At 34.5% G+C, this 16,943-nt stretch overlaps 1 protein-coding gene across 2 annotated transcripts in view; it reads right to left on the reverse strand.

Moving 5' to 3' along the window:
- Positions 1 to 3,253: 3,253 nt before the first annotated feature.
- Positions 3,254 to 16,943, reverse strand: part of LOC110008165 (polyamine oxidase 7-like) — a 40,331-nt gene continuing 26,641 nt past the window's right edge. Inside the window, exon 4 of one of the 2 annotated variants that reach the window (XM_088852543.1) lies at positions 3,254 to 3,362. In XM_088852543.1, coding sequence (XP_088708669.1) covers positions 3,328 to 3,362 — 35 coding nt within the window. In that variant the 3' untranslated portion in view covers positions 3,254 to 3,327. Of the gene's footprint in view, positions 3,363 to 4,281; positions 4,379 to 16,943 lie in introns of those variants that run through there. The other variant, XM_088852545.1, reaches the window with a different exon arrangement.

Genomic DNA, 16,943 nt, shown 5'->3' on the forward strand with positions numbered 1-16,943 from the left:
GGGAGGTAACGGCTATTGAAACAGAATTGGCTGCGTTAGAGTGTGGAGTTCAGATTGTGAGTAAGAAGAATATCAAAATGGCATGCATTATAGAAGGGGATTATTTGAATGTGATAAATTGGTGCAATAAGATATCCAGACCACCATGGAGCTTGAGGAGGAAATGGCTAAATATTATGGATATGTGTGAGTCTCCAAATCTCATTTCAACATGTGTATAGGGAGGTTAATGACATTACCGATGGATTGGCAAAACGAGGGGTGTCTATTCAGAATTTGTTTATTTCGGATGTTTTCCCTTTTTGATTGGGTCTAACCTTTGATTGATTAATACAGCTTTAGTAACATTGTCAAAAAATAATAATAATTCATGCGCATGTTTTATGTTATTTTTCGTCAATTTTCGTTTAAATTTTGAGGTTTTAGCAATATTAATAATAATTAGTAATTATAAGTATGATTATAGGATTATTATCATTATATTTCCTTCTTTCTAAGGATATCGTGGATTCTTCAGAGATGGTGGGGCAGAATTAAAAGACAATGGTGCTTAATGCACACTTAAATAAAAAACATTTCTTAGAGGATATCAATGGTAGTTATTATGTTTTTATAAGGTCTTGAAGATTTTCATAATAACGTGATTCAATAATATGGAAAATCAATATGTTGGCTGATGGGTTGGCCAAGCGTGGTGTCTTACTTGATTCTATCTCTTTTCTCAATGATGTAATTTGATTTTTGCAGTAATAAAAGTCGATAATTTCTGTAAAAAAAAAAAAAAAAAATCAAAATATTGGGGTTACTGATTATGAGAGGGCTAAACAATGATTATATACGCCCCTCTAACTTATTTGATATATAATACTTAATTATATTTAAAAAATAAAGAATAATAAAAATATAATATTTATAAGATTATCACAAAAATTATAATATAATTTATAATAATATTATATTAAAAATATATACGTCCCTCTGTTTTATTTTATATAATACTTATTATGTTTAATGAATAAAGAATAATATATAATAAATATTTATAATATTATTTTAAAAATAATATTATAAAAATTAATGTATAATTCATAATAATATTATATTATAATATTACAATGTATAATATATAAATATGGAAGCCACTATGCAAAGTCTATGGGCGAAAATGAACAGTGTTTTCGCCCATAAGCTCGGCGCCATCCAATTTTTTTAGACGTGTGGATTAAAAGATCGCAACGGACCTACTATATCCGTTGTGGTACCGCAACGGACATAACATATCTGTGGCACTATTTTTTTATGCAAAAAAATACGGAAAACCACCACGGCTCCTATAGATTTGTGACGGTTTTTAAGGCAAAACCACAACAAATATAGCATGTCTGTGGCGAGACGAAACATTATTCAATTTCGCCTATAGGCGTTTTTAAAAGTTTTCCTATAAATATATATTATATATGATATATACAACATAATATAATATATAACATAATGTATTTAAATATATGTATATATAATATTAGGTTATATATTATAACATAATATAATGAAAAATTGTTTCATGCGGGCTGGACCACATTTCTACATATGCGGTCTAGTAAGTGGAAATCATCCATCTTAAAGATGGTTGCAAGTAGGTGTTCTATCTAAAAACAATAGAACTAATGGTCTAAAGTTTTCTCATTAGAATTGTTATTTCTAGTTTTTAAATTTTATTTATTTATTTTATATTCGTGATCTCCATGTTAGAGATTATATGTTCTTAAAAAATTAAATCCTATAATCCATCTAAAAGATAGATTGATTAAGAGGCTCGCATTTCTACATATGAGGGCTTGGCCGCATAAAAATCGGGTCCTAATATAATAATAATTTAAATATATAAATTTAATAATATAATATATTAATATATTTTTATTATATATTATATTATAAATATCTATTATACAAATAAAACATAATGTACATTATACACTAAAATACAAAAAATATATTATATATAAAGTAATATAATATATATATAATGTATTTTATATTTATTTTATTAATATATATTTGTATTATATAGAATATATAATATAATAAATTATTTTATTTATATATCTTTGTAATACATATAAAATAATATAATATAATATAATACAAATACAAATATAAATTAATAATATAAATATAAATATAAGGAAGAAGGTAGAATATGGTTTGAGGAAACCAAGAAAACCAAGTTCCTATTTTAAGTCCCATCATTTTAGATGGAACTTCTTTTCTTAAGCACAAGGGAGTAAGAAAATTCTAGGGGGAACTTCCTTACTATATAAGTTTCGTGCATCAAACACGAAACTTGTATAGTAATGGGGAAGTTCCTTCTTCCTCCCCCTAACTTCCTGTTAATGTAGTTTATCTCTCTAAAATTTGAAGATATTTTCTCTCTCTAAAATTCAAGATTTGAGATAGATTCTCTCTTTCTAAAATTTTAATATGCTCTCTAAAACTTTAAGTTTCAGATAGTTTGTCTCTAAAAGTTGAAATAATCTCTCTAAAAAGATTCATATATGTTATTTCTGAAAAATTTCATATATTCTCTTTCTAAAATTCAATATAGTTTTTCTTTTTAAAATTTGATATAATTTCTCTCTCTAAAATTTTAATATTTTTTCGTTCTTTAGCAGCAAAATAGGTTCTTCTCATGAAATGTCAATTCCACCTATTTTGGTAGAATCGAGATTTCCAAAATTTGAGCTTAAAATGAGCATTCAGGAGTCCCACGAAATCTCAATTCCAAAATTCTAATCGAACCAAGCACGATTGGCCAGTTTTTACAAGAAAAGTGCCTAGAAATCTGAATCTACTGAACCAAACGGTCCCTACGGGAAAATCAAACTTTTTTCTTTGATAAAATCTAGGAACTGTTTTCCTAGAATCTACACATCAAGCCAATTTTGAATTGTTCATCATAATAGTTCATCGATTAGAAATTGACATCTTTCCAATTAAAAAATTGTTGAAAATAACCCAAATAAAGTGGGACTAGCCAGCACTATTACATATAATCCATTGGGAAAAATCAAGATCCCAACTCAGCCATCAAGAGAAGACTACCCATATGAATTGTACAGTTCCCATAGCGTACATACCAAAGGTGTGGAAAAAATCAGAGTACCTCTTTGCAAACAACCAAGCATCTATACAATGTGTTAGGTTTGTGCACATTAGGTTTGTGCACATATTTCTATCCACAAAGAAATATACCAAAACATAAGTTAGGTGTATGTGTGTTAGATACTTTTTATTACCAATTATTGTTGAAAAGTAAATACAACAATGTCATCAAACCAAAATTTCACCCCCTTCTCCCTCCATACCTGGAAACACATTAAGACCCACAAAAGAGAGACAAAATGAACACGATAACATGTTAGATGGGCTATGTAGAATTACACAGTTTATAAATTGAAAAAAAAAACTTCTCATTTTTTTATTTTATTTTATTATATGAGTAAATTCTAGTTAGAAGTACCAATTACAATACAAAACAGAAAATAAAACCAACTATAAACTATGGTTACACTATTATTGATTCATTCATTAAGAAGAATGAATTACTAACAATAATCAAATATGAATCAAGAACTGAAAGTAATAATAAAATGAGAAACAACTTACAGAACTATGCCTAGGACCGCATGCATAGGACTTAGGACACCCCACTCCTGATTACGAAACAAATGGAGTTGTCCTTGGTGACAACGCATTTTTTCACACCAATTGGCCTCAATTCATTTTTTCACATTAATTGGCAGCCAATTGATGTGGAAAAACCCCCACACCTAATAACAAAAAGGAGTTCTTTCATGTGAAAATACTTTCATGAAAATATTTTCACCCATACCAATCATGCCCCAAAGGAGAATGCATCATGAAAAGAAATCCTTCATGCCATATACTACTATGCCCTTTTACATAGCAAGAATTTCGAAAAGGTTCATCAATGAATGGACTTCATCATAATAGTATGTTATCTCCAACACACATCTACTTCATCAACTCCTTGTTAATTCCAAGCCATACAATCAATTGGAAGGCCTCTACACTCCTAACAAGAATACGGCAATCCTTGAAACAATAAGATACACAGGAAAGGGGGTGACAGTGAGCAATGTGGCCCCAGAAAGACATCAACCATATACAACAATGTCATGCATTCTAATCCACCATAAACCAATGTTATCCAAACAAGATTGGACCAATCGGTTCTGATAAACCAATATTGAATTATCTCAAGTTCAGTAAGTATATCATTGAGAAGGGCAACTCTTTGATGTTACTGATGCGAAAGTGTCTGGTCTTTGTTGAAGTGCAGCAATTTATGATTCCAACCCTGGTTCAACGTATTATGGTCATTTCACTCCCACCAATAACACCTAGGAAAACAGTTATGTGCACATTCTGAGATGTAAAATTGATAAAAGCTTGTAAGTTCTACCCTAAATTACGATAGTATGGCCCCCTCTATTAAACATTAACTATAGAATAGTGTAGGGTTCTTGGTAACCCCTATCTCGCGGAATCAGGAATACCAAATACCGGGATCCCACCCAAGATTGTGTACATGATTGGCTACATGCTAAGTAGATGAATATAATTATAAATTGAGTGTAAGAAATAACGCAAACATAAAAAAATATACCACCACAACACACGATTTACATGGTTCACCCTGTAGGGTTACAACCACCACTAGCAAGTAGCAATCCACTAACACAATGAAAATTACAGTTTTGGGTTACAAGAGATAATACCTTGTTCTAAACATCAGTAACCATGTCTCTCTCACTTGGAGACCAATCTCCATCTTATAGATCCCTTCCCATAACCCCTGAAGGAGTTACCCTCAAAAGGATGAGTATTATGTTTTTCTTGACCCACTTTTACAGGGATCACTTGAGCTTCTTTTTTGCTCCCCAAGAAACTCATTATCTTTTTACAATAATACTTTTTATCTTTTAATAAAAACATAGGTATGGTGATTTTGACTATCATTACTTCCTCTCCTTCTGTATACTGAAATGTATCAAACTTAATCATCTGCAACTTGATAGTAAAATCACCATAATTGCCCTGGTAATCTTCATTGAATATATTTTTTGATTTCTTTTTACTTGCCTCCATTGTGGAATTTTCACAAACACTTTGCCTTCATATTTCTCCACCTCAAACCATGTATCCATCAAACTCTGCCATTCATCTTTTTCTTTATATAAGACTTAGCCCCACACACACAATGTGCTCTTATACCAATTGTAGGGTTTCAGTAACCCTAGCTCACGGAACCGAGAATCTCAAATACCGAGATCCCACCCAAGATCGTGCACATGATTGTCTAAATGCGAAGTAGATCAATACAATTATAAATCGAGTGTAAGAAATAACGAAAACATATAAAAAATACCACTACAACATACAATTTATGTGGTTCACCCGTAGGGTTACTTCCACGGCCTCTGCAAGTAGAAATCTATTATCACAATGAAAATTACAGTTTAGAGTTACAAGAGATAATATCTCTCTCTAAACATCGGTAACCATGTCTCTCTCTATTGGAAACCAATCTCTAACTTATAGATCCTTTTCCATAACCCCCAAAGGGGTGGCCCTCAAAAAGATGAGTATTATTTCCTTGATCCACTTTTATAGAGATCACTTGAACTTCGTTTTGGCTTCTCAAAAAACCTATATTTTTTTTACAATAATACCCTTTATCTTTTAATGAAAACATAAGTATGGTGATTTTGACTATCACAAAACCAAACAAAGAGGGATAATAATGAATGAGAACTACATTATCAAGCTTGTGGCACAAAAAGAATCCTTATAGTCTATTCTCAAGCAATGTGCACGATAAATATTCCCAAGTTTAAAGCTTATATGACAAAAAAAAAGTGAAAGAAAAACAATGATGTTGATTGTGTGACTATTTTGATATGATTGATCGTGCACAAGCTACGAAACATGGGCTGTGTCCAAGCGTCTGATGTCGATCTTTTTAGAAACACGTATGACACTCTTATAGAGTGTCTATGGCATGTCCTTTTCTTGAACAAGTTTCATTTTTCAAATGTGGCATTCTTTTGTTTAGAAATGTTGTTCGTAATATTTTATTTTAAAAAAAAATATTTAGATTAAAAAATAGTTTAGAATAAAAATAAAAATATTTTATTTCTTACCTAGGGTTACATAAGTAACTATTCCTATAAAGAAAAGTATAATTTCCATCCTCACCTCTTCTCCAAAGAATCTCTCTTCCCTTCTTAATTTTCCATGCAAGATCTTTGTAATTTACTTTTTTTTTTTCTTTTGTCATTGATAGTGTGAATCATATTCTATCTTATTTTTTTAATATGGCAAGCTTTTTGTGCTTCCCTTACAACATAAAACTTATATACTTCCCCTTATCGAACCGCCCATTCTGAATGCAAGGCTAAGATTGCCCCAATCGCAATGTCACATCTCTAGACTATTTTATTTATTTATTTTTTTTGTATAAACCATTTTGACATAAAATTTTGTACATCCAATCCTCTATTAAACTCTCACTAGCAAAAAATATAAAAAAAATATTTCCAATAAAATACAATGACCAAATACCCTTTAAAGTTTCAAAGGGTATTTTGGTCCTTATATTTTATTAAAAAATTTATTTTTAATATTTTTTATAGGTGCACCCCAATGAGAAGATGGCATGTACAAAATTTTATATTCATACAATTTGTATAAAAAAAAACCTAGAAATAAAATACTTTGAGATGTCGGATCTAAAATCAAACAGTGAGTAGCTCTCTTGATCAAAATTGGAAGGCTGGTTGGTAAACCTTTCCCTTTTTAATAAAATACCTTTAGATAAGGAAAAAGTTTATATAGAGTCGAGGCTCTAAACAATCAAATTAGAGCGTACCTCAAACGTTTCACTAGAAGAGGTGTTTTGATGCCCAAAGTATCACATTGATATCTTGACATCAAGATGCATGAACATGAGAAAACAATGGATTTCAAGTTTTGAAAATAGTGCACCTTATAATACATTTTTTGACTGTCAATTTTCAAGTTTTCATAGATCTATTCGATGTGCACTATTTTTTAAGCTTTAAATTTTATAATTAGAGATGAAAATATATTTTAAGGCTATCAATTAAAAGCACATTTCTCGACTCTATTTGAAGGTGTGCATTACTCTTTTTTGTTTAGAGCATCAGCTTTATACAAACCGCACGCTTTAGATAATACTACTTGTATTGTCCTAGCACTTGAGTCTTATAAGTTTTGGTTGCCTGTACTCGTAATTGGGTTGTTAAATTTCGGTAGACCAAAACATCGATAACGAATCGATTTTATTCCAAAAGGTAGGAGGAAAAATTTGGGTAAAAAATAATGATCGCCAAAAAATAAGGTAAGTTATAGAATAGTGAATATTTCAGATTTGGTTAAAAAAAACGTAATGAAAAAATCGGATATATAAAAATGACACAATATAGGATTATAATTTCTAGCCAATGTATAGATGTATCAAAGCCATTAAACAATAATTTTATAGCCTTACTAATGTCATTAGAGTAATACTTGATAGTTTTTTTTATGGAAGCATTCTATAAATCCAGCAAAAATGCTTACTCTATTGTCACAGCACAAAACATATTGTAGAATATTGTAGATTTATGGTGAGCATAAAATGAAGGGTGCAGTTGGCATACAGATGCATTCGTAGGTGTAAAGGTAAGGTGAACCTTCAAAGTTTATTATGGTATATAATTTTGCTCTAAAATGTTCTTAGGATTATCAGAAAATCTATTTTTATATCTAATTATAAAAGTTTAAATTTAAAAAATGGTTAAAATCAAGTAGATCTATAAACTTATGAAAATCTTGAAAATGGACGGTGTAGATAATTTATTGTAAAATGCACTATTTTTTATACTTAAAATAGTTTTATTTTTCATAGTCATACATCTCAATGTCGAGATACTCAATCAAAGGGTTTTTCAAAATTAAAACTACATTTTCCGATGAATTTTTGGGGGCATCAGTAATTCTACATTATAAGGTAGCATCCTTATAAAAACTTTTTCCTAAAATGAAACAACAACAACAATAACAATACTAAACTCAATAACTAATTAGCAAATAATAAGAAATGTGAACCAAGGTATAAGATTATTTTTGAAAGAAAAAAAAAATGCCCTCAATAGAGGATTGCAGTTAATTAAAAGAAAATGCAAAGACCTAAATATGTAAAACAGTGGTACATCCAAAATGCTCTGTTGTATACACTAATGAAATAAAAATAAAATCAAATATGAAATTAAACAAACTTCTTTATGCATAAAAAAAAGCAATTTAACAAACTTTTTAATAAATTCCTAGCTACACAAATCTTTAGTACCATTGAATCTCTCTCTTGATCTTTATAGAGACTCTATAGGTTTATAGAAGAAAAAAAAACTATTTTTCATTGGATTGGTCTTATTCTAAGTCTACCTATTATTTTCAGATATACGAATGTTGAAGTTACTTTTTTTTTTTGGGAATATATTGGTTGCCTTTTTTCGTGCACTTTTTTTTAATGGAATTGATTGGTGAAAGTTTTGATGGAATTTTTTTTAAAATCAATATTCCTAATTTTCTTGCACTGTTACTGTACATATCTTTAAAAACTCAGAATTCTAAACGGATTTCAAAAAATCAAAAAAATTTTGAAAGAAATCATGTTTTAAACGAAGATCTGCTTACTATGGAGCACACTTAAGAATTCATAACGGACTAGTTTCACTTAAGCCCTATAAATAGCCTTCCCTTATTCAGTTAGGGGGATTTATTAATAATTCCAATGTATAAAAGGGTTAGAGAGAAAATGACTTGAGGCCCAAGCTTAACAGTCCGCCAAAAAATCAACTTTCTAGTGGATCGCATTCCTTTTCTTGAAGGCCCATAGGCCTTCACCATCAAGGCCTGTCACTCTTCCCTCAAAGGAGAGCAAGGCATGTTTTCTATTCCCACAAGAGTTTCGAGCAATGAATCTTCTATCTTCATTACCTGTTAGCCTTTTGGAATGAGAGAGGACATCCCCCCGTAACATCTATACCTATCGCTTAGTTCTCTGACAAAATTATGCAAGTACCTATGAAACAGATGAATTCCCTAATCCGTCGAGGAACTGGGTCGTCCCCTATCGATTCATTAAGAGCCAAATAAAGATCCTTCTTGACTACCTCCCATCTGAATTTATAGAATTCCATCAAGAAACCATCAGGGCCCGGAGCACTGTCACATTTCATTCGCCAGATACAATCCTTTATCTCTTCCATAGAAACATCCTCAACTAACTTCTCCTGCTGATGAGTGCTAAGTAGAGATGGTGGCAAAAACTATTCAGCCAGATGAGTATCAACATTATTTTCCTGGCCTAGAAGTTCTTTGAAAAAGCCTATCATGTGATTGTCAATATCTGCTTCAGAAGCAAAGAAATTCCATTATGATCTTTTAGGGAGATAATACGAGCATTCCTTCTCCTAATTGCAGTAGACAGATGGAAGATCCTTGTATTTGAATCCTGTCCTTCAACCATTTTTGCCTCCATATTATCTCTTCATGGCCCAATAGCTACTGTAATTCTTCAGTACACTCCTCTTCCAACATTAAATTTTCATTGGAAGGGTCAAGGCACATACTATCATGTAGAATAGATACTTTTGCCGAACTTTTGAAATAGAATCACTCACATGGCCAAATACTTCCTTATTCCAAGCACGCAAATCTCCGCTAAGTCTTTTTAGCTTTGTAACAAAGCGGAACATAATGTACCCCCCACTCTGCCTTTCCAAGATACTGAAATAATATCAATAAAACTAGGATATTTTTCTCATGTCGAGAAGTATTTAAAGGGTTTTGGCCCAACTGGACCCAACTTTGATATGGATACTAGTAGCGGTTAGTGGTCAGAATTCCCATGTGGAAGTAGCTCTACTTTGGACTTTGGATACGCCAACACCCAATCTGTAGTTGTCATAGACGATCCAATCTTTTTCTAACACATCTCCTAGTAAGCTGACTGTTAGACCAAGAGAACCATCCCCTTGTTGTCCCAAGGTCAATTAACCCAAAGTCTAACATAACTTGTTCAAAATCCCCTGAATCCGGTGGTAAATAACCACTACCACCCATCCTTTTCGAACTATCCAAAAGAGTATTGAAATCTCCTAGTACCAACCAAGTTACTGTAGAAACCGCCCCCAAACATATCATATGTTCCCAAAGTAAAGCCCTATGAGAGACAAAGTTAAAAGCATATACCCCAAAAATAATTGACATACAACCATTACATAAACGAGTGGCCTCAATAGTAATCATCTGATCATTGACACTAAGAACATTGATTGAATAAATAGATGGGTTCCAAAGAAGCAAAATTATTGATCTACCATCAACATTGTTAGCAACGACATTATTATAAAAACCCAATTTCCTTGACCACACATTAGTCAGATCCACACGCAATTTTGTCTCAAGTAGAAATAATAATCCCACATTATGTTGATTTTTAAGAGTTCCAATATCAGATACCCTACCGCGACCTTGAAGGCCGCGAACATTCCATGCTACCACCGACATATATAAACTATTAATTTTATGGCTTGCCTAAGTTAGGCTTACCTTCATTGGCCGATGAAACACCCTGGGTGGTACGTTGAGCCTTACGAGATGCCACTTTCCTTCCACCAGTAGATGCCGAAGATGCTACTGCTTTAGAGCACAACTTTTCTTTATACATCCCATCAGCACTCGCCTGCATATGAGTGGTATTAGTCTTCTTCTTACTATCGGCACCCTCCACAATAGGATTAAGAACTGTTGAAGAAGGCATTGAGAGGACCCTCTTCAACATCCCCATCAGAAGGCAAAGCCCCGAGCACTACCATATCCACTATTGAAGCAGCATCATCTTCTTGAAGCACAACAATGTCATCATCTTGAAGTAGTCTCACACTTGATTCATCAAAAGAAGAACTTTCTCTCTCTAACCCAACAGAATCAAATATGGGAAGAAGACCCATCTAAACGTTAGTAGTAGTCCCATTATTGTTAAGATTAAGATCCTTTCTATTAGTAGGATTCAACATGGGTGGAGGACCCACATCAACCATAACCCCACCATTAGGTTCACCATCCCTAACATGGGATTGGTTGTGAGCGTCATGTACAACAACTTCCATGGGCTCTTCATCATGTGCATGGTGGTCAGCAGCATTAAAACCACCTGCTGTAATTTGGTAGTTAGGCCCAATTGGCTGCTGTTGAGCAGTAACAGTAGCATCTTCTACTGCAATTTGAGTTTTAGGGCCCATCCGACTGCATTTGAACGGCAATGTATATATCTTCCTCAACTTCAGTCAAAGCTTGAAAGGTATTTAGTTTACTACCCACCTCTTTTTTTTTGTAAAGAAATTACTTAAGCCCTTTAATGACTTTCCAACCTTCCTCACCCGTAGGCAACACAACCACCGAACCGCCATTGTCATTCATTACATCTTTAGGCTTTGATGAATCCTTTGAAACAAAGGTGGATAGGCATAATTCAGCTTTATGTCCTACCCGATGGCATTTGGAACAAATTGACGGAATGAACTCATAAGTGATCTTTTGGCAATACTCCTTTCCATTGATGTCGAACCACACTTCACTTAAGCAAGAGCTATCCAAATCCATTGCCACACATATTCTTAGTTCATCTCGTGTTCTCAGTTTGTGGGTTTTTCCAAAAAAATGGGCTTACCCACACTTGAAGCAATTCGGAATAATATTTCGGGCTCCCAAAAAACCAAGGGTAAGTTTGGAAGCTTGATCCAGACTGGTACTATTTGGTGAGTATGCCTAGATGGCTGAACAGAAGGATGCCATTCTTGTAACACAAGGTATTTTTAATTGACAAACCAAGGCTCGCCAGTACATGCTATTTCTATCTCCTCTTTTGAATGAAACCGAAAGATTAAAAACCCGTCATTCGCAAAGATTTCCAGTTCATGCTTCAGTCTCCACATCCTTTGCAGCATACCCTTCATGTATGTCCACTCAGGTCTGCGCCCTAAGAAATACCCCAGTAAACAATTATCCCATCTTTCGAGACATAAGTCTACCAACTCTTTCTCGATTTGAACATAGCATCTACCATTAATTGTTTTAGTAGGAAAAGCCTCGAGATTTTAAAAATAATAAACCCCGTTCTGAATACCTTTAGCACCAAACAATCATTGGACTTACCAGAGTTCCAACAGCTACTGCTCGCATCATTGTTCTCTCATGCACCTAGGGATTGATAGCAACGATGGGAATTCCTCACCCCCATGGCTCCTTATGTCTTGTACATTATGATGAGTATCATAAATAGATCCAAGATCCATATTCTTTCCATTAAAAGTCCCATGACCATAGGATACAACCATCTTTTTGCCCTTAGCAGCAATTACATCTATCCCCTTACCTTTAGCAACAATAACCTCAAAAGAAGTATCATTCATAATAGTATAACCACCATTAACATATTTACTTCCCCTTTCATGTTTACTTTGGTCGCTGAAGCATTTAGCAAGATGCCCAACTTATCCATGGTTTAAGGGCTTGGCCGAATGGTTTGGTTTTAAGCGACCTACATTATGCGAACGATACTTTGATGTTGCTTGAAGGGTCTATGAGGATATTCAGAACGTTTGGTTGTTTCTGAAGATTATGGCCTAGTTTCCGAAGCACGCATCAATATGAGTAAATCTCGTATTATCGAAATTAATTGTGAAGCCTCTGAAGTAATCCAGTGGGCAGCTTGGCTAAACTGTGAAGTCAATCAATTCCCCACCAAGTGGTTGCTGTTTCTCGACGGACGAGCACCAAGAGCTATGTGGGATCCATTCATCCAGTAGGCTCAGCACAAATTGGATGGCTAGAAGTGTAGATTTTTAAGCTTTGCAGGTCACACGACCCTTGTTAAAGCTACCTTTTCTAATCTTCCTATCTAATATTTGTCCTTGTTTCAAGCCCCGAACATGGTCATTCTAAAGATCGAACAATTGATGCGAAACTTTCTGTGGAGCGGTACCCAGCAGAAAAAGAAGTTCCATCTAATTAACTGGAACTCGGTCTGCCTCCCTCACAAGGAAGGTGGTTTGGAAATTCATAGAATGAAGGCAGTGAGTGAAGCACTGTTAACTAAGTGGTGGTGGTGCCTTGCTACTCAACAGGATCAACTTTGGGCATAGGTCATCTTTGAGAAGTATGGTGGTGATCCAGATGGCCTCACCACTAGACGTTGTTATCACTTCTCTCACCAATATGACGGGGCATCAGTCAGGTTCGTAACATGTTCCTCTCCTACACTAGGAAGCTGGTGGGAGATGAAAGACTCACTAGATTTTGGCACGATAAATGGCTAGGGGACTACCCCCCTAAAACTTCTTTATCCAGATATATACTCTAGATCTGATAAAAAACAGGAGGTGGTGGCCAATATTATCTCTCTAAATAGAGGTAATCTTATTTGGAATGTGATGCTGAATATGCAAAGCGCTAACTAAGGTGTGGTGGATAGCTTTAGCTCTCGAATAGAAAGCCCGACATAATTATTTGGTCCTTGGAGTCGTCTAATTCCTTTTCTGTCTCATCCCCATTTAGCCAAGTTCTGGAGATGTAAACCATCCAATAGGGTGAAATACTTCTTGTGGTTGCTTGGCTACAAGCGATTACTAACTAGAGACAGACTAAGGAGATTGGGTTTGTATTTGCCAAGTATCTGCTTATTTTGCAAAAATGCTGAAGAGTCCATTGACCATATTTTTTTGCGGTGCCTTTTTGCAGAAAACCTTTGGGATTGGCTGAGTACAATTTTGACCTTATGCAACAAATTTGGACCCCACCCTTTTCATATCTAGGTATTGCATTATGGTGATAGGTGGTTGTTGATGCCCTTTGGAGCCTTTACAAAGAAAGGAGCATGCGCACTTTTGAGGGACGATCAACAACTCTGAATACACTTATCGTTTCCACCAAGCGATCGTCTATCTCATGGGCTTTTGCGGTGTTCCCGGTGCTTTCTTTCCCCAAGGACCTACTCTTCCCCAATTTTCGAGATATTATTTTCTTAAAGAGGCCTCGTAGGCATCTCAACTGCTCCTGGCTTAAGCCTTCGGTGGGCTGGTTTAAGCTTAATTATGACGAAAGTATTTGTGGTAATGTTAGCGGGTACGGTGGACTTTTGCATGATAGTTTGGGAATAACTATCTAGTCCTATCAAGGTAGACTGCATTCTTGTGAAATCAATGAGGTGGAGCTTTCGGCACTTAAAAAAATGGGAGTGGAGTGTTTGGCCCAGGATCACTCGAAAATAATTATTGAAGGAGATTCAACGAATGTTATTAAATGGTGCACTCAACCAGACCTTATGCCATGGAATCTTATTGGAGTTATGGATGCTATTATTCTAGCTTTGAGATCGTGCGAGATTTCATTTGTTCATGTTAGGAGAGGCATCAATGTTGCTGCAGAATGCTTTGCTAGAGCGACTATGACATAAATCCTGTCAGCTTTAGCCTACACCTTTCCTTCTTCTTTCTTTCTTCTTCTTGTTTTTTGTTTTTTCTTACTTTTCTTGTAATCTTTTCATTATCTTAATGAATTAGCAACAATGTACTTCTATCAAAAAAAAAAAAACATCAGTGGCAGAGCCGACTTAGATCCAAAGCACAAAATACTAAAATAAATTAGATAAAGAAATCCTAAACCTAGTAAAATGGCCGAAGGTAAAAGAGAGGATAAGAAGAATAACTGACCAGGCCAGTCTACCCCGCAAACTTGAGTCTTCAAGGCTTCACCCATATCAGAACCACGACTGTAATTTCTACAATGGATCTTATGTATTTCTCTTCAATGCTGACCAACCCTTGGCTTGGTTGAATTGGTTGAATGGTTTTCTTTAATCACAATGTTGCAGATCTAATGGCTAATGTTTACTAGATGTTTTACCTAAATCTAGGGTTACCCTTGGCTTGGTTGAATGGTTTTCTTTAATCACAATGTTGCAGATCTAATGGCTAATGTTTACTAGATGTTTTACCTAAATCTAGGGTTTCTTTTCCTCTCCGTTCTCAAAGTCTCAGGGTTTTCTCTGGGTACTCAGCTTAAGATGGTCTAACCCTAAAAGAGGCATAAAAATATGTTTTTATAGACTGAAATGAGGACCATGGTCTACAATGTTCTATGCTTCAGGATTTTTATAGAATAGTATAGTCTTAAGGGTTGCCTAAAGTTAAAAAAATTATGAAATTTGCCAATTTTCAAAATGCGGTGTCTACACTTACTCATCTTTTCTCTCTAAAGAAAAGCAACTATCTGTAATTGCCTCTTGAGATACTGTTGGTACTGGGCATTAAACAAGCAAGACTAAGTGTTTGGTCTCTAGTCATACCACGAGAACTACTGGCACACAAAATGTTCATTAAAACAAAAAGAGAACCTTTTGCACACTAATTATTATCAATATGAGCGAATATTGTGGTAGTGCAAGATCATTTATTGATTGTTTGAAATTCCTTTAAGAAATAAAATTTTGGGAAATTTTTAAAAATACCTGTTTTTTTAATTCAAAAAAAAAAAAGAAAAACCGTTTTTTTTTAAGTAACCTTATTCTTACCTTCTTTTTTTTATTGTTCATCTTTTTTTGTCCGAAATAACTGTGAAGGTATCACCGCCCGAGTACGTCAATGGGGCTCATAAATCCACTAGCTAAATGTGTAAAGGCCATGAAGTTTTAAATTCATAGGAACCATCACGATTCTAAGAGAAGGTCCAAATCCACTTGCTAAATGTGTAAGGCCATGAACCATCACGATTCTAAGAGGTCTAAATCCACTTGCTAAATGTGTAAGGCCAAGAAGTTTTAAATTCATAGGAACCATCACGATTCTAAGAGGGAAAAAGTTTATATAAGATGTTTATATCCCGCATAATGCTTCTGATGAGGTAGTTTGGGAGATTGAGAAAAATGAGATTTATTCAGTTAAATATATGGATCATTTACTCTACCATGATAGCGTGCGATGGTCTATGCTTGAAATAGCTATCTTATGGAAATGGCCCCTACTTCTCAAAGTGCAAGGTTTTCTTTGGTTGGCGGTTCAAAACAAAGTTCTCACGGTTGATAATCTGATTAAGAGAAGGAAAATTTTACTGAATATATGTCTCATGTGCAAGGAAGACGGGGAGACTGGTGATTATCTCTTTCTCTATTGTCCGTTTGCCAGTCGCATTTAGAGGTAGTTTTTTGACAAGCTAGGGGCAGCATTGGTAATGTCACTGTCAGTGATTAGGGTTCTTCATAATCTTTCAAGTACTTTATCAAGGACTGGGAGTGTTGTTTGGCAAATCTCTAGAGGTGTCATTCTATGGGAGATCTGGAGAGAGAGAAATAGAAGAATGTTTGAAGATATCTCTTTGCCAATTAGAAAAGTTTTAGAGAAAATCTTGCGTTCCATCTGGTTGTACCTCTCTTTTACTAGTTGTGGACAGAATATTTCTGAAGTGGATGTGAGATGTAATCTTTTTAACCTTTTCCATTTGGGTTTCCAAAAGTGTAGGCCCAAAGGCAAATGGATGGTCCCACCTTTGGGGGTTTATAAGCTCAACTTTGATGGTAGCTCATTGGGTAACCCAGGTCTTGCTGGTTTTGGAGGGGTTCTTCGGGATTGGATGGGTAATGTGGTCTTCTCCTATGCAGGGCCACTTGGGGTGCAGACTGCAAATTATGCAGAGATCTTGCCCTTCTCTTTGGGCTTCGTTCCCTTGTGGAGAGGAATTTGGGGACTTCTTACATTATTGAAGGGGATTCCCTCAATGTTGTGAAATTGCGCAAAGGG

The sequence above is a fragment of the Amborella trichopoda genome, chromosome 11 (assembly GCF_054954075.1).
Source record: "Amborella trichopoda isolate Santa Cruz 75 chromosome 11, AtrichopodaSantaCruz75HAP2 v2.0, whole genome shotgun sequence".
Lineage (NCBI taxonomy): Eukaryota > Viridiplantae > Streptophyta > Magnoliopsida > Amborellales > Amborellaceae > Amborella > Amborella trichopoda.